The following is a 24,949-nucleotide window of genomic DNA, read 5'->3' as shown; positions in this document are numbered from 1 at the left end:
GCATCGGTTTATTAGTTGTTTCATTGCAATATAATAATGTTTGGCATCATCATTATTATTAGTTGGTTCATTGCTTTATTGACCAATGAGCATCCGTCTTGTCTTCATAGAGGATTGTCTTATTTGACTTTTATTTTAAAATAAATAAATTGTTGAGGCAATACACTCATTGAGAAAAGAAATGAGGACATAATTTGAATATTATTTTTTATGTTTGCCTTTTTAGTTATTCTTAAACTATTTTTGAAAATATAAATAATTTAAATTAAAATAATTAAATATAAATAATTAATTCTCTTGAAAGCAATACCTAGAAATTGTAAATGAGAGGCAAAAATAGAAGAAATTATCAATAACTATTTGAACAATCCACTTATTTTGAACTATGAAAAAGGTCCAACAATTCACTTATTTTAAAATGAAGGAAGTACATTTTATCATGAAAAGTCAATCCCACACAATCAATCCACAAGGCTTTAGGAGAAATCATAGTGATTTGATGACTCCTTCAATCCGGCGAAATGGAATTGGCACAACCTTTCAAGTGATATTCAATCATGAAACAACATAACATCATCCTAAGAGTTTAAAAAGTGAGGGTTCGAAATTTTTGAGGAACTTGGACAACAATATGTTATCCTCGTAATTCTGATTAAGATCAATTACTATACATAATAATTTTTAAAAAATTCACCAAGTGATAAAAGGACAATATTCTCACGATGGTGTTTTTATATATTTGAGTGCATGGAGGAATAGGAAAAAAAAGAGTAGTAGTTGACTCACTCAAAATGAGGATGGCGAGATTAAGATAATAAAAAATCAATTATGTTTGGAGAAGTCAAATATATATGTAGTGATCCTTTGACATGGTATTGGAAAAACAGAAATGAAAGAGGGAAGAGATAACCATGATTAATATTTCCAAAAAAAAAATTAAATATTGTGTCCATTCAATTTAAGTAGAACACATGTCAAAAGATCCAATGCCCTATTGAACAAAATTAGAGCTAAGTTTACTGGAAGGGATTTTAACCTTTGGGAATGGGGTGGGAATTTTTTATTTATACAACGAATTGAGCCATTTCGCATGCATCTCTACTATTTATAAAAACTCATGTAATATTTTAAGAAATGTTCAGAGTTAATGCAATATATATCAATTTTTTAATAACCAATGAAATGTCAAAAATAGTTTTATGGATTTTGTATAATTCAAATATTTTGAAATTAAATAAAGGCATAATACATAAATATGTCTTTTAATTTAGCCTCATTTCACATTTATGCCCTCCAATTTTATGTGTGCACAAGTAAGCACTTAAATTTGTATAAAATTGAACAAGTAGACACACGTGTCCTACGTGGCACAATATATGTAGGACGCCATGTAGGATACAAAATTACCATGTGGGATGCCATATAGGACGAATGTGTCTATTTGTTCAATTTTTGAATAGTTAAAATACCAGCAATAGTAAAATTAGAAATCATAATTGTTTGCTGAATCCAAGCCAAGTTAAGAATGATATTTATATATTATGCCTTAAATAAAAGGCTTTATACATGCTTTTAAAACTCAAATCAATTTTTTTAAAGCTGAAAATTGAGAGAAAAGTGGAGTGTTATATATCTTTAACAGAGAGAGATGAAATATACTCATGAACTATATGCATCACGTATAATAAAATAATTTCTCATTTTGTTACACAAACCAAAGGTATAGGTATAGGTGTCATATTTAAACCAAAAACAGTCTCCTTGGTTCCCTCTCTACCTATCATGTCCACATTTGACTCCACTGTTAGAGGCAAGAGAAAGACTCTCTCTTCTCTACATCTCACTTAAAAGCTACCCTATTCCCAAAATGTTAATCTCCTTTATCCTTTCTTCATTTTCTCTGAAAACAAATTGAACTCATATAAACATTTATCATCAAAGAGTGAAGGTAATTGTTTTGTTTTTCTCTTTACATGATTGCTTCTTTCATGTGATTTGGAGTAAGTTTTGGATCTAATTTCACCTTTGTGACGCTTGTTCTCTCAAATTAAAACGTATATTAGATGCCGATGTTACATCTTGTTTGGATGGTTGTTTCATGTCGTTACATAATGCCACAGATCAAACATTTGAATAATAAACTTATAATATTACAAAGAAAATTAGCTTACGGGTAGATTTATTATAAAAATGTAGGGTAAAGGATTAAATGAGGAAAAAAAACAGGTAACGACTTAATCACACATAATCGTTCGTTAAATAAAATGGGACCTTTCCTCGTTAGATAATGATAGATTTAGCTATACATGCAATAAAATTTATGTAACAATTAAAATAAACATTATATTTAAATTGAATGATCAAATTTGTTTCATGTATCCATAGGTATTTGCTTGGATTTCCATTTTAATTTTGTGTTCTGTAGCAATATGAAGTAACAAAAGGCAGTATATGCATACATCTGAGGATTTCATGAACAAAAGTTGTGATTGAGTATTGATCTATGGCTTAACATGTTTGTGTGTTTATCGAGTTATTTCTTATTCTCTCACACATAATCAGTTTTGTGTGATTCATATTTTGTAATTCTGTCGCATTCGTCATGATTCATGTTTTATTACTTTGGTTAGTGAAGATTTATATAGACGATCTCAACTTAGTTGGGATTGATGCGTAGTAGTAATTGTTGTTATTGTTAAAATTTTCTGATCTTTCTTGTTTATAGAGACAGAAATGACGATTGATCAGCCACAATACCCCTCTGTTACTCACAAGGTAGCTGGCAATTTCCTTGTTAGATCAACCCAAAATCGAGATCTTCTGGCATGCCAAAGGCAATATAAATATGGAAATCAGACTAAGCCCTGGTTGCATCGATGCGAAGGGAAATATCACATGCCCATGGTTTCATCCTACTCATCGCCAGTTTTCGTCCAAGCTCCTTCAGAGAAAGGCTTTTCCAGCTTTGCAATTGATTTTCTTATGGGTGGTGTCTCAGCAGCTGTCTCGAAGACAGCGGCTGCTCCAATTGAGCGGGTGAAACTCCTGATCCAAAATCAGGATGAAATGATCAAAGCTGGGAGGTTATCTAAACCATACAGTGGCATAGCTGAATGTTTTAGCCGAACAATTAAGGACGAAGGGGTTGTGTCTTTGTGGAGAGGCAACACAGCAAACGTTATTCGTTATTTCCCAACTCAGGCTCGTTCTTTTCTCAGATGAATTTGATCATATGTAAATGTAGATCATCCCTTTGTTCATTTCATTGATCTCGTGATATATTTTTCTCTTTCACTCTTTGTGCAGGCCTTGAATTTTGCGTTTAAGGATTACTTCAAGAGGCTTTTTAACTTCAAAAAGGACAGAGACGGTTACTGGAAATGGTTTGCTGGCAATCTTGCATCAGGAGGTGCAGCTGGTGCATCTTCGCTTTTCTTTGTCTATTCTCTTGACTATGCCCGAACAAGGCTAGCAAATGATGCTAAGGCTGCAAAAGGAGGGGGGGATCGACAGTTCAATGGCTTGGTTGATGTTTACAAGAAGACATTAGCATCTGATGGAGTTGCTGGACTTTACCGTGGATTCAATATCTCGTGTGTTGGGATCATTGTGTACCGTGGTCTCTACTTTGGTTTATATGATTCTTTGAAGCCGGTTGTTCTTACTGGGTCCCTACAGGTAATGCTGCATCAGTACTAACTACACATTGTCAAATTTTATTAAGTGCAAACTCTAGTGATCGCGTCCATTTGATGATCTTCTTGTTTAAGCTTGGCACTGGATGTCCAAAGCATATGCCTTCAATACTGTGATTCATTTGGAAAATTGTCATTGAGCATTTCTAGTCATATGGGAAAAGGGTTCAATGGCAAGGCAAGGCCATACGTCCCGTTTGGCTCCTCGTGGAGTACAACTCACATCCAAACTTCTGATTGAGGAATGGGACAGCGCCCATGAAGCTCCGGAAGAAAGGGAAGGACTGCCAGGTCATATGCCCATGGGTGCAGGATTCTTCAAGAAAGTGTGAGCTGACTCGAAGACCTGGGACCTGGGACCTGGGCTTAGTAATGAATGAAGAGAAGCTCTTCAAGCTTTCTCTGCCAGCAGCTTATGTAGTGGCCTGCCTTATAAAGCTCGCTAATTCTCAGGTCGAGATAGTAGTCTTGGCTAAGCAATCCATCTACCCTTACATCTATGGCTCATCACAGCCCTATTCTGTGTATATTCACGAACAAGGCTATCAAATGGTCGCCATCAGTGTTAAGAAAATAGTTTATAATTACGATGCCCTCAATGGTAGATCATTCAACAGAGTACTTTTGCGATGTCTGTCACATGAAGAAGCTCAGCAAGCCTCGATTATTATCAAAAAAACTTGAAAGAAGCATTTGCACACACATGTTTGCTGATAAATTATTTGTCATGTTTCATACATCTTGTTGTTTATTGGTTTCAGGATAGCTTCTTTGCTAGCTTTGCACTAGGTTGGTTAATCACAAATGGTGCTGGACTAGCATCCTATCCAATTGACACTGTTCGTCGAAGAATGATGATGACATCTGGTGAAGCAGTGAAATACAAAAGCTCAATGGATGCATTTACTCAAATCTTGAAGAATGAGGGTGCAAAGTCTCTCTTCAAGGGTGCTGGTGCAAACATTCTTCGTGCTATCGCTGGTGCTGGTGTTCTTTCTGGCTACGACAAACTCCAATTACTTGTACTCGGAAAGAAGTATGGTTCTGGTGGCGCTTAAGTTTGAGCAATCATGTTTGCCATCTCTCTACCTAACATTATTCCGAATATTCTAACTTGATTATCGAATACCAAAACACAAGTATCTTTCAGTAGGAGATGTGATACATATTGCTGCTGCAGCAGCTGCTGGTTTCAGTTCTGTTGCTAGTTAAGTCAATGCCAAATTCTGTTACTCATATCTTGCATAAAGGTGCAATTTTCCTTCCCCCACTTTATGGGGTAATTTTTAAATAGATTATCCAGCCAACTCAATAATGTAGTTGAGTACTTTCTATGTTAAATCATTTATTATTTTTGTGGTGCTTCCAATTGTCATGTGATTTTTTGAAAAACTTGGAACTTCTGGATCTGTATCAAACAAAATCCAAGTCACTCAATTTTGAAGACACTAACAGCAACAACCAGATTCACTTATACAATATTTGATTAATGGTCAAAATTTAATCCTATCAGTGTTTACACCAAATCATATTATAGTACCATGATTAAGTCAATAATTAAGAAAGAATGTGTGTTTATTAACTATAGTTTAGCAATAAGAGTGTAATTTAAGGCGTGTCTATTGTGTATTTGAAGGGTTAGATCTGATCAATTAATTGCTAAAAATCTTACATCTAAGTTTACTCAAATAAAATTAAGGGAAAATTAGACAAAATGTTCATTGAGTCAAAATTCCTTAGCCAAAATAACTCAATTATCATTTTTTACCAAAAATGGTCATTTGGTACATTTCAATTGCAAGCAAATGCAATTCACGCTTTCTTCTTCGCCTTCTTTAGTCATTTTCTTCCATCCATTAATGACTTTTTTCTCTTCATTCTTCTTATGTAAACTTCAGCAACCATGGATTCATGCCATGGATTCAGAGCTGCAACACAGCTAAGATCAAACGTCTAAGCTGGAGAAAGAGAATAGAGAAAGAGGATTTTTATTTTCAGAGAATTTGTTACCCAATTACAATGAGATACTTGGCATTATATACACCTACAATTCACACTACAACTAACTCATCACTAACCTACATAGCATAGTTGTAACAACATACTCTAACTAACTCTGCATAAGTTAGTTACACCTCCCTAACTAACTGCCACGTCACTATGCTCAATACTCCCCCTCAAGCTAAATGGTTGGAAGATATTCTTCATTCCAAGCTCTTTAGTAAACAAATCAACAGGTTGTTCTTTAGTATCAATGTAATGTATTTTGATCAGCCCTTGTTGTATTTTTTTTCCTTACAAAATGACAATCTATGTCAATGTGTTTGGTTTGTTCATGGAAGATAGAATTGGCTGCTATCTGGATGGAAGCCTTGCTATCACAAAATATGTCTATTGGTTCTAATTGGAACTCCAAGTTCCTTGAATAGGACTGTGAGTCAGGATAACTCAGTCACTGTTGAAGCCATGCTTCTGAATTCAGCTTCTGCTGAACTTTTGGAAATTGTCTCTTGCTTCTTTGATTTCCATGATATCAATGAGGTACCAAACTTGACCATGTAATCTGTTATTGACTTTTTAGTTTGTGTATATGTGTCCCAATCTGAGTCATAATATGTAAATAGGTGTTGAGAGTTGATAGATGACATAAACAATCCAAGATCAGGTGCTTGCATGATGTATACAACAATCCTGATAGCAACATTCACATGAGAATCTTTAGCCTTTTGCATGAATTGACTAAGTGTTTGCACAGCATAAGCAATGTCTGGCCTTGTCATGGTAAGATACAATAGTCTTCTTACCATCCTTTGGTACCCACTTGGATCATCTAGCAACTTGTCATTAATAGTACTTTCTGTGGCCACATCAAAATCTTGTGATGTAAGTCTTTGGTTGAAATCTATGGGTGTGGAAGCAGGCTTAGCTCCCCCTTGCCCTGAATCTGCAATCAATTCAAGGGCATACTTCCTCTGATTCACCAAAAGACCAGAAGCATTTCTAGCAATCTCAAGACCAAGAAAAAACTTCAAAAGGCCAAGATCCTTCATTTTAAACTTGTGTTGAAGGCTAAGTCTAGTGGACTGTAGAAGATCAGGATTAGAGCCAGTATGAGTAAATCATCCACATAGACTAGGATGACAATAACATCAGAACCAACATGATGAGTAAAGAGAGAATAGTCAAAATGACTCTAAATAAAGCCTAAGTCTAGGAGAGCAGACGTGAGCTTCAAGTTCCACTGCCTAGAGGCTTGTTTCAGCCCATAAAGAGACTTTTTAAGTTTGCAAACCTGCTGGGGAGAGCTTGGTGATGAACTAAAACTAGAAAGAAAGTGCATATACACTTCCTCAAATAAATCACCTTGTAAAAAAACATTATACACATCCATCTGATAGATGTGCAATTGCTTAGAAGCACTAACAGCAAGGACTAATCTCACAGTTACCATTTTGGTAACTAGTGAGAAGGTCTCGTTGTAGTCCAGACCCTTCTTTTGGTTAAACCCCTTAGCTACTAATCTGGCCTTGAATCTATCAATGGTACCATCAGCTTTGTACTTCGTTTTAAACACCCATTTGCAACCAATAACAGCTTTACTAGGAGGCAGATTAACTATATCCCAAGTGTCATTTTCTTCAAGAGCCGTAATCTTTTGTTGCATAGCCAAAACCCGTATATCATCCTTGGCAGCCTCATGATAAGATTGAGGTTCTATCTCAGCAGTGTGAGCTGCTAAGCAGCTAGTATAGTCAGAGTTTAAAGAGTCATAACATAAGAAGTTGGACATAGAATAGGCACAATTATTAGCAACATAATCAGTAAACCATCTAGGAGTAGTCCTATCTCTTTGGGACTGTCTCAAAGGCACAGTAGGTGGTGATGGCTCAACTACCACGGGCTCTACATATTATGGAGGAGGAGCAGACACAACATAGGAAGGCTCAAATGGTGTACTAGGATAAGCAACATGAGTCTCTAGTGCATCAGCTAACACTTCTTCAGTGAACTCCATAACAGGAAAAATAGGATCATTACTACTCTTGAGTAGTTTAAAGGGGAAAATAGACTCATGAAATATAATATCCCTGCTGTACAGAATCACCTTGGAATGTAGATCAAGTAGTTTATATCCCTTCTTAGTAGCTGAATATCCCAAGAACACAGTAGAAAAGGCCTTGGCTACAAACCTATCTCTCCTTTTAACATTGAGTGCATAAGCTAAACAACCAAACAATCTAAGGGGATCTAGAGTGGGGCTTTTTGAAAAACAACTCAAAAGGAGATTTGCCTCCATGAACAGAAGAAGGTAACCTATTTATGATGTGAACAGTAGTAAGAACACAATCACCCCAAAAAGTAATAGGAATAGTTGCCTCAAACCTCAAAGCCTTAGCTACTTCTAGAATATATCTATGCCTTTTTTCAACCACCCCATTTTGCTAAGTGGTATATACACATGTAGTCTGATGAGTGGTGCCCTGAGTGGAAAGAAATTCAACAACTGCTGTATTAATAAACTCTGAGCCATTGTCAGATCTAAAAACTTTGATAGTAGAATTGTATTGAGTGTAAATCATAGAGAAGAAATTTTTCAATAGACAAACAGTCTTATCTTTGGAATTCATCAAGAACAACCAGATCATCCTTGAGAAATCATCTACAAGAGTGAGAAAAAACCTCTTTCCATCAACCCTTGGTACTCTATATGGACCTCAGACATCAGTATGTAATAAATCAAATATAACATTTGAATGAGTACTACTAACTGAAAAAGGAAGTTTAGTTTGTCTAACTAGAGGGCATACAAGACATAAAACACAAAAACTATCTACCACATTATGCATAAATCTATCCATTTTCTTTATTGCAGCAATGGGCAGGTGTCCAAGTATCTTGTGCCAGATGCTTAGTGTAATGGATTCATTGACTACAACTGAGGAGGTAGAATGTAGCACTTTATTGGCAACTATAGATTGTGATGGTTGAGCATCAGCTTCATCTTTATTAGTAACTTGAAGAGTGCATTGTGGTGACTTGGATTCAGCCTCAAGCAGATATAGACCTTCAGATTCTCTACTAATCCCCAACACCTTGCCATTGCAAAGGTCCTAAAAAACACAGAACTCAAGATAAAATCCTACCATACAGATCAGTTCTTTAGTAATCTTGGACACAAAGAGTAGATTAAACTTGAAGTTTGGGACATAAAGTACATTACTAATCTGTTGATCTTTCATTATACTTACAGATCCTGTGTGAGTGATATCATTTGGCATATGAACTTTCCCAATTTTAATCAACTGTTTTGAGTGACTTAATAGCTCTAGCCCGGAGGCTATATGATTAGAAGCTCTTGTATCAACAACCAACCTTGTTTACTCTAATCTAGATAAAAGTGACAATACAATACCTGAAATAGTATCAGTAGTGTTAGAAGTACCAGCAGTGTTGATAGTGGCTATGTTTGTTGTAACTTCAATATCCTAGCCTCTTTTAATCATCTACTGAATCTGATAATATTGCCCTAGTGAGAAGATTTGAGCTAACTGTGTAGAGGATTGTTTCTCTACATCCTCAATAGTGTAATTTGCTGTAGTTCTAGGTTGATACTTCCCTTTTGCCTTGTGATTATTTGGTGTTCTATCATGTGATGCCCCCTTCGATCATGTTGAGAGTCACCTCTGTCATGTGGATATCCCTTATTGTTCTGAAAGTCTCTATCATTGGAATGCCCAAGTAATTTCCTACAGTAAGGTCTAGTATGTCATGTTCTTCTAAAGTAGTCACAATATAGATCTGCTCTCTTAGGCTTATAGTTTGAACTTAATTTATTGGACATTATTGCAGCAAGTTCATCCACTTCCAATTCCTGCATCATAGTTGATACAGATCTCTGACTTTCTTCTTGCATAATCAAGGAATAAGTATGGTTCAAGCTAGGCAATGGTTGCATCATGAAAATTTGACTCTTGACTCTAGAATACGAGTCATTCAAGCCTGTGAGGAATCAAAAAACTTTATGTTTTTAGATATATTTAGCAAATGTTTTAAAGGTTTCACAAGCACATATTGGAAGAGGTACTAAGGCATCAAACTCATCCCAGAGGTCACTGAGTTTTGAGAAGTAAACTGATACAGTGTTGCTTCCTTGAGTAAGAAAAGTTATCTCCTTATGCAAATGAAAGGTTCTTACACTGTTTTCCTTATTAAATTTCTTCTTCAAATTTTCCCAGACTCTTCGAGAATCAGATGCATATGTAATTTCTGTCATCAGTTCCTTTGAAACAACATTCATGATCCAAGATAATACAATCGCATTGCATCTCTCCCATCGTTTCAACAGAGCTCAAATGTACGAAGACTTGACACAAGTACCATTAATAAATCCATGTTTGTTCTTGCCAAGCAAAGCAATCTTTATATACCTGCTCCATAAAGCATAATTTTCTGTACCAGTTAATTGAATAGCAATCAGTGTTATCCCTAGAGTATCTGTAGTCTGCAGAAATAGAGGATCATTATGATATGTGACTAGATCAGTGCGAGGTGCAGTCATAAATGAATCACTCATTACTGGAAGAGAAGAAGAGATCAAAATAAGGAAGAAAAAGAAGTAGTCGAGTTTGCAGAATTTTTGCACTAGATCGAGTGCTCTGATACCATGTAAACTTCAGCAACCATGGATTCATGCCATGAATTTAGAGTTGCAACACAGCTAAGATCAAAAGTCTAAGCTGGAGAAAGAGAATAGAGAAAGAGGATTTTTATTTTCAGAGAATTTGTTACCCAATTACAATGAGATACTTGACATTATATACACCTACAATTCACACTACAACTTACTCATCACTAACCTACTTAGCATAGTTGTAACAACCTACTCTAACTAACTCTGCATAAGTTAGTTCCACCTCCCTAACTAACTGCCACGTCACTGTGCTCAATATCTTCTTCCTTCCTTCCTCCTCCTCCTTTCATGTTTAAGGCTTAAAAATTGACATGACGTAAGCGTGAATTATTTTGAGTGAATAATATATCAAAAGACTCAAAAAATTGAGAGGAGCTCATATCTAAATTTTGAGATTGTTTAGAGGATATTTGAATTGGTTGGGATTGACAAAAAAAAATAGGTCTGCAATGTATACTTTATTGTATGAACAATGTATATATATCTCTGATATATCATTATCATCATCTATACATGTGTATACACTATTTATATAATATCAATATATTACATATACAAATGATCATTGAAATAATTTTTGTTGCTTATACATATATCGCTAATTTTGAGCTATTTTTTATATAAATAAAAATTGGCTATTTGGTGCAAATAAAACTATTTTATACCAATTTACCCTAAAATTAAAGACCATCATAAGGAAAAGATGGTTGCTGATTATATCAGTTTATGGGCTTTGTCCCTATGGTTGAAGTTGCACCAAAAAAAAAGGCCCGACTTTGAAATACCCATTTGGACTTACTAGGCTGAAGTTGGAAAAAAAGAAGATTAGTATCGAAAGTTGAAGTTTAAAAAGTGTATTCGAAAAAGGGTTAAATATATTTCTATATCATTAAAAATAGTTTAAATATACCTTTTGTTATATTTTTGTTCTAAATATATCAATTTTATTATAGTTGGCACAAATTTACCCTGAATTTTGACGAAAAACATGTGGCAAACTAATAAAACAAATGATACCTATTATTTTAGACACCCACTTGTTTAACCCTCTTCGACCATTGCCTCCCCTTTGAATTATTTTCTTTTCTTTTATACGATTTCCCGATAAGTTCGTGGGTGAAAAATTCTTTTAAAAAAATTTCACATCTTTTATTTTTTGCCAGATTTTCTCAAATAGAATTTAAAGAAGCATAGAGCATAGATCAAGCTCAAAAAAACAAAGGATTTTAGCAGCAATATTTCACCATTTAAGATTGGATGGTGAATTAAGTCCAGCTAGTAGCCTTATTATTGCTGATAATCCATCAAGATTCAAAAAAATCGTATGTGGACGCCATGAAAAGAAAAGAACTCAAAGCGGAGGTAATGGATCGAAAATGAATTAAACACTGAGTTTTTAAAAGAATTGAGTAATTTAAAATTAATTGGGGTTGGATAATTTGAATTAAGGATAAATTTATGTTAAAACGTAATGAGAGTGGTATATTTGGATAGGAAGTATGACGAGAGGGGTATATTTAGTCCTAAAATATAATGAAAGATATATTTAAACTATTTCTAATAGTATAAGGATATATTTGACCCTTTTTCTTTCGAAAATTGTGTTCAGACATTAATTTTAAAATTATTATTTAACTTGAAATATTTACAAACAAGTCTTTCAAATATTTCGCTTGTATTTCAAATGCTGTTGAACTTCAGAATGTTCAAATATTGAAATATTATATTTGGCCAAACATATAATCTTATTTTTCCATTTTGTCACATCAATTAAAACCATTTACAGCCGCATCAATCGAGCTTTGATGCAGATATTTCTGAGTAAGAAATCATAAACATACATTGCTAGCGAGTTCTTTCATTAATTAATTTTATCACTTCTAAAAATTTTGTCCCTTGATCAAGTGTTTTTAATAATTGAACGTATATTTTTGTTTTTAATATAAGTTTGTTTGATTTGTTTCGTGATTGGAAACAGATTTATCAATTGATTTGTTAGTTGATGCGGGAAATAGTTGTGGCTTGATTTTAGGAATATTTAATGATAGATGAGGTACCGATTTATAATCTTTAATCTTTGGGTAATATAGTATTTTTGGTTTCTTAGTTGTTGATTAATTCTGATTTTAGTTTTTATAATATTTGATAAAAATATTTAGCCTTCAATTAATTAAAATGAGTTTTTAAATATATTTATGTTAGAGTAACAATACAAGCTGTGGTATACAATTAAGTAGTGGAACAATTTGCTAATCATGGTAATTCATAAAGAAAGGGATAAAAATATGCATGCTTCAATTAATAAGGGTCAAATATACTTATTCAAATATCACAAAAATTAAAATCAGAATTTATTAATAATTGAGGAACCAAAAATATTGTTAATCCTTAATCATTTAATGATATGTTTTAGAAGACAACGGAATTCTCATATATAATCAAGAATTTCTCTTTTCTTTTTAAATAAAATTGTCAAATCTTTTGGTTAGTAATTGTCTATTCTCAGCACTCAAATGTGAATCTATGTATGATTTGCTTAATCATGTAAAGTTACAAAAAGTGTAAAGATGATTACTGTCCACAACCGGAATGTGAAGATAATCATTTTCTCAAGTTATTAAATGAAGATAATCATACAATCTAATCATTTCCCAAGATAAATCAACTTCTTTTCCTATAAAATACTCATATGAAGTCTTTAGTTAATTTGTTGACCAACTTTTTTCACGTAATTAAGAACATATTTTTTCCATTCACTTTTATTTATTAAGAATAACTTCTTCTTTTATTTTACTTATTTACTTTAATAAATCAAGAAAAAGATAATTATTTTATTTTATTTTTACCCTTAGCATCGTTGTAAATAAGTAAGAGGGAATAGAGGAAATAGTTTTAATACTTCATTTGTTACCAAACAAGTGTCACTTAAACAAATATTACGTTGATTAAAAAATCGATAATATAATATGTATTAGTTTATTAAACTATTCCTATAAAATGAATAAAGGGCAATTTGGTGCACTAAAACTTTCACTATACGCATGATTCGGGGATATCTCTTGAAAATTGAACACTATCAAAAAGATGAATTATATATGTGTAGTTGAAAAAATATACTATAATATTTATTTTGAAATATATCTTTTTATAAAATAACACTTATTTTGAGACGGAAGAAACGAGCGCGCACAATGAGGGACATGTAGTTGGTCAAAAAACAGATCAAATTCCTTGCTTGAAGACAAAGGATTGTGTGGTCCCTTAAATCCATGGTTCTCTATATTGCAGTGACAATCTTTGTTTCCCAAAATTATAAGATCTTCTCTTGGTTTTCACTCTGTTTTGGACCATTGGATTTTGCTTCCTTTCTCACTCAAAAGTTATTTTTATGTTTTTTATATATTAAATAAGTGTTTGTTTATCAAACTAGTCTATACAAAAATTAGTTTCTGGGCTGAAAATTATTTGAAGATAAATAAAGAGACAATTTCACCCCTAAAATATCAATGTGGGACTCAACACTTCTCTGTCCAAGATCGAATATATGAAGCATGATCAATATAAAATAGAGGTTCAACATTATAAATAATAAATTGAGATGAGCCTGACTTTAAAAGTATGATAAGAAAATAAAGCTTTGATCTAACTCAAATTCTTAAAGATAAATTATGAGGTGAGAATATATTGCTCAAAGACATTCAAAAGTGTGAAAATATAAGGTGAAAGCCTAATATTGGGCAAATAATGAATTGAGATAAGCCTTACCTAATGCCATGATAAATAATAAAAATAGTACTTTACCACTATTTTGTTTCCATCTGAAATGCAAATAACAGGTTTAATGCTTAAATTATCAATTCAATTTAAAAGATAATTGTATCGAACGGGACAGTGAACCACTTCAAAGGGACCACAACTTAATCATTTTTTTCAAATTGTGGTCCCTTATCCATTTCAAAGTCGTAAAATAATTGTAAGATTATAGTTTTAAAAAATCAAGGAAACACTTGAAGGAAAATAAAAATGATGTAGTACTTCTTTTAATTTTAGTTCGATACATACCTACTTTGAGATTCAACTAATTTAATCTCGCTCTATATAAAATATATTATAAGGGAAAATACTTCTTATTAGTATTGTTTTCATTTGTACTCTATCTATTTTAATTTCTTTGTATTTTTCTTAGTTTAATCATTTTTAATTTTAATTTTTCATTCGACATGTTTAAGCAGGGGCGGACCCAAGGCAAGTTCAGGGGGTTCAGAACCCCCTTCGTTAAAAAATTATATTGTATATATAAGATAAATTTTTAAATTTATGTGTATATATTTAACATTGAACCCCCTGAGCATAAGCCAAAGGACTAGTTCAGTGGCAAATGGGGTTCAATATTTTACCTTAGCTTATCTCAGCTCGCGAGTACGAATCCGAAGTGTTTAAGGTCACAAAATTAAATAACAATTTTATACATAACATATGTTTAATTCAAAATTATAAAAATTCAATTTTTTTTACTTTATTAAATCATGGATCATATCAAAACATCACAAATAAATTAAAATCTATAGAGTAGTTTTTCTTCTTTTTTTTTTTGGAAATTTCAGAATAACACGTAGCCGTTATAACCTTTGCCCTTCAAGTGAGCACTCTACAGTGAGTATATTATGCATATTAGATAAAGTCCCTACTATTTAATAGCCTACATGTCATACAAAAAAAAGTAAAACGGTACTAAATAAATCTTGTACAATAGACTTCACTTAAAAAATTAATTTTGAATTATTCATATAAATGATCCATGGTTTATAATGTAGATAAATGAATAGTTTTGCTTGGAGTATGGGGAGTGGTTGGGGAAGAGGGGACCAAAGAGGAAGCAAATAGGAATTTTGTAGTGACAAAACATACATAGGTACAGCTGTACGGCAAAGATTACGGCAGAGTGCAGACACTCTTCTGGGAATGCGGCTTCTCCCACACCTCTCTTACCGCCTCCTAAAACGCCTTTTTTTCTTCCCACACACATGCCTTCCTATTTCAAAAGTTTTATTCACCTAATATTTTTACTCTCTCTCTCTTTTAATTTATTTATAACAATATTTTATTTATCATATTTAAAATTATAATATTCAAAAAATATCTATTTTCTTAAACGTCATAACAAATCAAAGTCAAACAACAAATTAGAATGAGAAAGTATAAAATTGAGCATTTTTTTAAAAAAACTCCGTCGGTTAATTAAATTTAATAAAAATGTTATATGAGAAACCCAAATTTAAGAAATCTTGTAAATTCTTTGTCCCTAATTGTCATTGAAGGATAAAAACTCGAAGATTTATGCATAATTTGACATACCTTTTTTCAGAATTGAAATGTATTATTATCACTATCATTGCCTTAACAATTTCCTATAAGATCACTTAGGAGTTTTGCACAGGATATATCAGCTTTAAATAGTAAAATTGAAGGATATAACTCTATTGGTAGCATACCCCACCCCATGTGTAATAAGAATAAATAATTAGATATTCTATCCTAATATAAAGGATCATTTTTGTCACTATAAGAGAGTATGTGATAATGGTTTGCCACACAAATCAAGATAAGAGGTAGCCAATTACATTGGAATAACCTATAAGAGCAGACCAAACTTTTAGCATCTTCATTTGGATTGGTTCTGAGGAGGTATATTATATACATATATATATATATCCACTTGCATAACCTTTATACTACCTCAATTTTTTGTGTTTTTAAGTTCAAGTTGTATTTCTTTGTTTTTATTTATATTCATATTAACCTTTTTAACTTTTACCTAATAACTAATTAACTAACTACATTTATACCTAACTGAATTAATGAGTATAGCTTAACCCATATCCTTCTCTCCGAAGGTTTTAAAATTAATATGTCTACTTGCATTAATCAAGTATTTTATACTATTACCTCAAATTCTAATATATTTTAGCTTCAAGTTGTACTTAATTCTTTATTTTTATTCATACAATTAAACTTAACCTTAGATTTTACCTAATACATTATCAAAAAGGTTTTTCGATACATGTCATTGTCATTATGGAGAATACAAAAGAGAAAAATAAAATAATTTCCTGCCAATTCATTAATTAATTAGCCTATGTCTCCAATTTCGTACTCAACGCATTCTTCCTGATAACACCAATTGATCTAATAAGATGAATGACTCTTAATAAGAGATTTTGTGTACGAATTTTGAAAATGAAATATATTTTTTTTGGATGTGTGCTTTCCCTTTAATTGGATCAAATGGGATTAGTCAGATCTAATGAGTACCTAATATCGAATGATTAAATAGCTTAAAACAAAAAACAAAAAAAAAAGTGACATGGATTCAAGACAATCATTTCAAAGTTTCAATTGATTAGATGCAAATTAAGGCTTGGGATATGCTATTTTTTCCATTTTAACTTGGACAATCCAATATGGCTTATGTTTCGGACAATACCATTTTGAAGAAATTTCCAAAATTTTCCATAAATCTCCTTTTGCATATAGTATTAGGGGACTCTTAAGTTAAGTCGATATTGTAACTTTTATTTATTTATATAATCTTATTAGCTTGGATTTAGAAAAATATCACCCCCTTAATTATATTTTTAGTCAGACCACTATGATATGTGCATTTTACTTTTACGAAAACTGGCCAAAAATGCTTTTAAACAATGCAAATTGAACAAAAAATGATTTCTGCTAATAGAATGCTCCAAAAATGTTATTTATGTGGCATCCAAAAATGTGTTATTTATTAAACTAACACATACCACATATACAATCTCCTTTGCTATTACTTTGTGTGTGTGACTTTTCTTCTCAAATATTCTACTATTCCTTTCCTTCCATGTTGCATGTATAACTTCAGGGTATACCATTTTGAACAATTGAGCTTGAGGAGTCTTGCCTTTGGATAGTTTAATAATCCATTGCAAATGGTGATCCCAATTGATCAAATCATATTGCGTTCTTTACATCCATTTCAGCACTTTATCCCACACAACTTTAGTGAAAGAACATTGAACAAACAAATGTTCTCTAGTCTCATTATGTAGTTGACATAGGCTGCACTTCTCATCTATCTCCAAATCCCATTTTAGGAGCCTGTCAACCGTTAATAGCTTTCCTTGTAATTGTAACCATGTAGTAAACCTTGCCTGTGGTCTCGCTTGGTTGGAATACATTAAATCTTTCCATACTATCTTCGGGTGATCTCCAAGTAGATAACAATATACCTCCCTTATAGTATCTTTAACTTGTCCAGCTTCTTGTACTTGTGTAGCATAAGCTCTTGCTTCTATGATCCTCCTAATCATCCAGCAGGCTTGCTTTGGCACTTGCACATTGCTTACTTGCTGATCTTTTATGTAATAAGTGTGCACCCATCTAATCTCTTATGTTTCAAGTCCCAATATTTCTTTACTAAGCTTTGTTCCATAGGTTGATGTTGGTAATATTAAGCCCTCCCATATATTTTGTAGTAATTTTTTATTCTTTTTTATATAGTTTTATTAATTGACGTAATACACATGTGTAAAACACGTACACTAGACTAGTTCTTTTTTAAAAGGATAAATAAGTTAGTAAAATTCCAAAAAAAAATCTTAAGATTAAATTAATGAAATTATCCTTCTTATTTATGATTTTTACAGGGCGAAGAAATTGGACAACTAATACGGGACGATAAATGGAGTAGCACGAATAAATTGAAACGGAAAGAGTAATTCTTTTTTGAAAGAATAAATAAGTTAGTAAAATTCCAAAAAAAATTCTTAAGGTTAAATTAATGAAATTATCCTTCTTATTTATGATTTTTTACGAGGCGAAGAAAGTGGACAACTAATATGGGTCGATGGACAGAGTAGCATAAATAAATTGAAACGGAAGAAGTAATTCTTTTTTGAAAGGATAAATAAGTTAGTAAAATTCCCCAAAAAAAATCTTAAAGTTAAATTAACGAAATTATCCTTCTTATTTATAATTTTGTACGGGGCAAAAAAAATGGACAACTAATACGTAACGGCCAAAATTAAAACGGAAGAAGTAATTCTTTTTTAAAAGGATAAATAAGTTAGTAAATTTCCAAAAAGAAATCTTAAGATTAAATTAATGAAATTATCCTTTTTATTTATGATTTTTACAGGGCGAAAAAAGTTGACAACTAATACGGAACGATGGACGGAGTAGCACGAATAAATTGAAACGAAAGGAGTAATTCTTTTTTGAAGGATAAATAAGTTAGAAAAATTCCAAAAGAAAATCTTGAGGTTAAATTAATGAAATTGTCCTTCTTACTTGTGATTTTGTAAGAGGCGAAGAAAGTCAACAACTAATATTGGTCGATGGATGGAGTAACACAAATAGATTGAAACGGAAGGAGTAATTCCTTTTTAAAAGGATAAATAAGTTAGAAAAAATTCCAAAAGAAAAATTTAAGATTAAATTAATGAAATAATCCTTCTTATATAATTTTTTACAAGGCGAAGAACATAGACAACAAATATGAAATAACGGACGGAGTAGCACAAATAATTTGAAATGGAACGACTAATTCTTTTTTGAAGGATAAACACGTTAGAAAAGTTCCAAAAGAAATCTTGAGGTTAAAATAATGAAATTATCCTTCTTATTTATGATTTTTCATGAGGCAAAAAAAGTGGACAATTAATATGGATCGATGGATGGAGTAGTACAAATAAATTAAAACTGAAAAAGTAATTCGTTTTTGAAAGGATAAGTTAGTAAAATTCCGAAAAAAACTTATAGTTAAATTAATGATTTTACTATATGAAAAAAGTGGACAACTAATATGAAAAGACGGAGTATAGTGTGCATACATAGATGTAGATGGCGTGTCTCTCAATCCCGGCATAAGCGCCAGTGGCCCTGTGTGTGCAAGAGAGAGACTGACAAAGACAGAGACAGAGACAGAGACAGAGACAGAGACAAACAAAAGAGAGAAAGAGAAGGGGACTGTATCTATATGTATCTATCTATACTCTCTCTTTCTAGCGCATATATCCCAACAAAATCCACTTTCCATTTTTCCACTACAATTTGGTCACTCCTATCTGCTTCTTCTGCATTTCATCTGTCTCTGTGTGTGTTTTTGGATTTGTTTGTATTTCCATTCCAAAATCAGGTTATTTTTAAACTTGGGGTTTCTTGTATTGTTGAGTTCTTGAGATGCAAGGAAAAAAAAAACCATTTGAAATCAAGAAAAATAAGGTTTGCCCATATGTACATTGTTTCAAGAATGAGAAAAAATGGACCAACTATTTTTTTTATGGTCATTGTTAACACTCTGTTTGTAATGTATTAATCATGTTGTTTTTTTCAGTGAAGAAAAATGAGTGGGGATCAACACATGGAGGAGATGCATTATATGAACATGGGATTTCCTTATAATGTTCCAGAGACTTTCCCAGGCTTCTTGGATGGTGTTTCACAAGCCCCTATAATACAGTATCATAATAACCCTGTACAGATTCAGAATCAGGTAAATTTCCTAATTTTATGACTTTCTATGTAGCAGTTCATTTTGTACTGAAAGTTTATAACTTTATATAATTTGTGAAAAAAAAGAGAGTAAATGTAGTAGCACAAGTATCCTCCAGTACAAAATTTATGCTCTAAAATATGTGTATTTTCTTTGAGGGTTAGACATCTCTGTAGCTTGGGTTTTAGTGGGTACAAAAACCTGTTAATGGACTCTTAGGTAGTAAGGCGGATCTAGAATTTAAACTTTAACTTGTTGATATTTTTAAAATTTAGTGATTTTTTCACATATTATGTATGCTCCTTGTCGAAAATACTGGGCTCAGTTTAACCTGTTAAGTGGAGTGAGTAACCATTTGTTGTCAGTCTATCTCCAAAACTTTAGCATTTTGACTGCTGTCATTTAATTTTTGAATCTTCTGTCCAGGAAAATGCATACTGGTCTATGAATATGAGTTACTATAAATATGAGCACTCCAATCTTGAGAGTACTTCTTATCATTCTTATGAGACTGTCAACAACCATGTATCAAGACCGGATTTCTCAGAGAGGCCTTGGGAGTATGCTGTACCTATGAATGTTGATGAAGGTGTATTGACTGATGTAATATACGAGGAAAATACAGTCCCCAGTGAGGATGCTGGCACGGAGGAATGTGAGTCTGAAGCTTTAGCACTTTGTATGTGAATTTAGTTTTTTCTTTCGTTACTGGTGCCGGAGATGCTAATGCCCAATTTTCCTGTAATTTAGTTTTAGCCTCTGAACTAAAAATTGTTATACTCAGTATGTTATAGTTTTTACCTCTATATTTAGGCAATTGCTTCATTATACTTTTCCTCCTTGCTGTTTGTGAGATAGGACCATGAATTTGCTTTACTGGTCAACTTCACTAAATTCCCATTCTTTTTACCATGAATGATCTATCATAGACCCTTGCTTTTTGGTTAAGTTCCTGTATTTCGTAGAAACGCTTCTGTTTTATGTGTAATTTAAATAGTTTTAACATAATGCTATTTTACAGAATGTAACATATATTTAACATTTCATCAGGTGTTCTATCCAATCAAGATGATTCTAACAACCAGGTAAATTACTTGTTTCCACTAAAATAGTTTGTTTGATCTTTTAATGCCCTTTTAACAACTTTTTGGCTTTTGATAACTTGATCTTGTTGTTTTGTTGTCGGAAATATGCCCATTCTCTTATCTTGTTGTCAATTCCTCATTACCTATCTTTAGTTCTCTGGACTGCTGGATAAAATGATTGTTTAGAGAAGAGGATGTTGTTCTGCTAATTTAATGATGTCCTGTATACACACTAATTGCACGGAACACTTATGTCGCAAACATGAAGTTATGTTGTTGTGCATTGCCCTGCATTTACCAACACAAGTTCACCCGATCAACCAGAAAGATTGAGGCAGTTTTTGTCATCATAAAATATCAGTCTTTGACCTTTTGCTTTGCTCACCCTTCTTCTTGAACCTTGAGAATATAATAGAAGATTCACTAGAAAACCAATATATGGATCTCCTTTTTCACCTACTCTGCTAATGAACCATCTCACTAATTTCTATTGGCGTCTTAAACAGTTTAAATCCTAATAACCATGATTCTCTTGTTCTTCAAATGTTTTCAGTGTAATAGTCGCCATCTTCTTGAATCAGTTGATAAGTGGCTAGATTAACTTGCTATTGACTTGTAGCATGCTAATTTCACCTTTCTTACCTTTTGTTAATATGTGAAGGATATTTTGGAAGATGATATTGACCCTGACAACATGACCTATGAGGTATGTAACCTTATCGCTATTATCTTATCTAATTTGTTTGCATGTTATCTATCTCTGGTTAGGTTTGTGAATGAGCTTGATTTGCAATCATGATAGGATTTTGCAATTTATATTTAGTCTTTTGTATACTTTGTTTTGAAAAGACAACTATGGAGTGAGGAGGGTTATTATATAAAAAGCTGCAGTTACGATATTGTGAGGGATGGCAATGTTTTGCCTCTCATATTCATGCCTAAAGCTACCAAGAACCCTCAGATAAATTACAGGAAAACCTTTTTCCTCTGGAAGCGATCAAGTCATTTCTTTTAAGTTGACTAAATATATAAAACTCATCCATAAATCTAGAGTTTCTATATACTAATTACATTTAAAGAGTGAGTGTTGAAATGCTAAGATAAGCTATCAGTTGTTGGGATTGGCCTGTTGCTGGTGCCGTGTTGTTAATGATAATCATGGATAAGAATGAACACCATCACAGTGTCCTCTTTTGCTCTTAGAGGGATTGTTACAGTGCAGCAGATATGGGTTATTTTAGGGGCCAATTGTCCATGGTTGTGGTGATCGCTTGTAAATTATCTGTAGTTACTGTTTTGTAGATATCTTTTTCGATTACTTAAACGTCTGTCTTAGGATGGAGTAAATAAGAATAGCAAAAAGAGTAATAGGATTGTGTCTTATATATCATTAAGTTGTCATTCAATTGTCTTTGCATGTCTTTCCTGTTGTCATTTGTTTCTTTTGTCGTTCTCTTTTCCTAATTTCTAGTATATTAAAGTTGTGTACAGCGCAACGTAGAGGTTATCGGTCTTATTCATCACCATATAGCTTAACAACCGGCTTGCACAATGCAAGTCCTCAAGTCCTCCTTAATGAAAAATGAAAAAAAGAACAGATGAAAAAGACTGGGCGAAGAAAGGACCTAGAAGAACAGAAAGAAAAATAGGACGACACCAAACAATAGAGTTTTTCAATCTCATAATAAAGCTATTCAGCAGCCTCATAAATATAACTTCGCGTGTATGCTTGTTTATCAGCTGATGGTCCACAAGTATGCGAATAGTTCCTAGTTTTTATGACTGACAACTTCTTCACTTTAATTCAAAAACATCTAGTATCTGCAATTTTGGAATCACTTATTCTGCATTTTGTGTTATCTGTGACTAAAAGTTGAAAGCTGCTGAATGGTAGTCTGAGATGCAATGTACATCATCATTCTTTTCACATGTTGGCTAAAGAATGTGTTTTTAACTCTGTGTTAGGTTGATGATATCCATCTTACTTATTATTCGTGTACCTGTTATTATAACCAGTGATTTTTCATGCAAATATTAACCAATTCCTTAAGCATTGAAATATTGGAGTACATATTTTTTCACTTTCTTGTTCTTGGGATATGTGTTGTATAACTGGTACCATCATATTTACTTATGTCTAGCTGAATCGATTTCATAGATTAATTACTGAATTTCTGCTTTACTGTTGCAGGAGTTACTTGATTTAGGTGAAACAGTTGGAACTCAAAGTCGTGGACTTCCTGAGGAACTAATTAATTTGCTTCCAACAACCAAATACAAGTCTAACGGAATCTTTTCTAGGAAAAAATCAGAAGAAAGGTAATTTTTATATCCACTCTTTTCTTGAAACCATTGTTTGTACATGGTGCAAGTTCCCTTTCTATTGCATCCTTTTGCTGTAGATTGATTTCTTTCATAATATCAAGCATTGAAGTTACCTATTTAAAGAAAATCTTACTTTGTTGTAGTCCGAAGAGAGATAGCAGTACTGGCACACATAGTACATATGATTTAATCGCTGGTATAGCATTGATGTAAGATAGATTGTTATTGGATTTGAGCTATGATTTTGTTTTCTTCCTACATATCCCCTTCAATAACACACAAAACTGTATCTAAATGAGGGACTAAAATGTTTTTGAGTCATACTTTTTAGCTGATCCTTGTAGGGAACCTCACACAAAGTTGCAATTCATTGACTTTGTGCTTCAATTGTTTGCCGCAGAAAGTAGGTCTACGTGAACATGAGAAACTAGTATGGCCTCTGATAAGATAGCCCAACAAATGCATATGACGAGGCAACATCATATAAGGTTCAAATTTAAGTTACTTGGTAACTTAGTCTGAGTAGCTTAGTGTCTATGTTGTGCCGAAACAGAGGCCTCTCCTTGAGATTTTTAGTGTCAACCATGCCTCATAGTTCCCGTTTGTCCTCATTACCCATGTAGAAATATACTTTGGGACTGGTTTTTCCATCACTGGTGCACATCTTACATGGATTTCAGTTGCTCCATGTATTCTTAGTCAAAGGATGTTTTGTTACCTTCACAAATTTTCTGCAGATCAAATCCTTTTTCTTTCAACTCTGATTAATTGAGCTTTTGTGCATGCAAGCTAGATGTGTCATCTGTCAAATGAGGTACAAACGAGGGGATCGACAGATAAATTTTCCATGCAAGCACATATACCACACTGAGTGTGGCTCTAAATGGCTGAGCATCAACAAGGTATGTCAGTAACTAGTCTGGCCTCTTATGTATCAGAAATTACATCGTTTTCTCTGAGATCTAACACCAAACTATCACTTTGATTTGTCAGACATGTCCCATTTGCAATACAGAGGTACTCCTCGACGAATGAAGTTATAAAATGGTGAATATAGTGTTTATATTACAGCAGATTTGCTCAATATCTCCTTCCACCGGCGACTAACGTAGAGTAACATCAAAGCTTGTACTAGCTTCTCTTAGATCATGCTTAAAATGCAGGAAAAGTACTATATATAGATGCTCATATGTTCACAATCTTATTTTTTTTTACATTTAGTCTGGAAAATAGAACTTTTTTTCCTTTTTTTATTTTGTTGAGCCATATAATGAGCTCTTGATCAAATCCTATAATCATTCTCCATTATGCTGTGTGTAAATTTATAACTTTCTTATTTAGAAGCGGATTCATAATTTAAATTTGGTACGTTTGATCTTTAAGATTTTTAGCACTGAGCTCAATATTATGGACCTTACCTCCGAAGAACCAATCTCAAAGAACGGAGAGACTAAGCTAGACTTAACTTACAAAGAAGTTAGCTTAGCTTTGTCAAATTTCCTAAATCCTAAATGCTAGGAAGTTGCCATTTGTGAAGCTGAAAAAAATTCCTTCAATACTTTTGGAAATTGGTTAAAAGAATTATAGAAGGTTCTATTTCCACTTGATGAAGCAAGTTTAGCCA

General features: G+C 32.8%; 1 protein-coding gene and 1 pseudogene across 2 annotated transcripts; both read left to right on the top strand.

Moving 5' to 3' along the window:
- Positions 1–1,796: 1,796 nt before the first annotated feature.
- LOC129884851 (ADP,ATP carrier protein 1, mitochondrial-like) lies at positions 1,797–4,994 on the top strand. Of its 2 annotated transcripts, none has more exons than XM_055959128.1 (4): positions 1,797–1,948; positions 2,732–3,201; positions 3,307–3,678; positions 4,457–4,994. In XM_055959128.1, exons 2-4 carry the CDS (start codon positions 2,734–2,736, stop codon positions 4,751–4,753), a joined length of 1,137 nt encoding a protein of 378 aa, XP_055815103.1. In that variant the 5' UTR covers positions 1,797–1,948; positions 2,732–2,733; the 3' UTR covers positions 4,754–4,994. The 2 variants fall into 2 exon arrangements, with proteins under 2 accessions (XP_055815103.1, XP_055815102.1); XM_055959127.1 differs by having other exon boundaries at positions 2,726–3,201.
- Positions 4,995–19,093: 14,099 nt separating this feature from the next.
- LOC129884106 (E3 ubiquitin-protein ligase BIG BROTHER-like) lies at positions 19,094–24,686 on the top strand (annotated as a pseudogene).
- Positions 24,687–24,949: the final 263 nt, after the last annotated feature.

This window comes from Solanum dulcamara, chromosome 4 (assembly GCF_947179165.1).
Source record: "Solanum dulcamara chromosome 4, daSolDulc1.2, whole genome shotgun sequence".
In the NCBI taxonomy this organism is placed as follows: Eukaryota; Viridiplantae; Streptophyta; class Magnoliopsida; order Solanales; family Solanaceae; genus Solanum; species Solanum dulcamara.
Note: the sequence above shows the minus strand (reverse complement) of the source record. Positions and strands in the feature narration are given on the sequence as shown.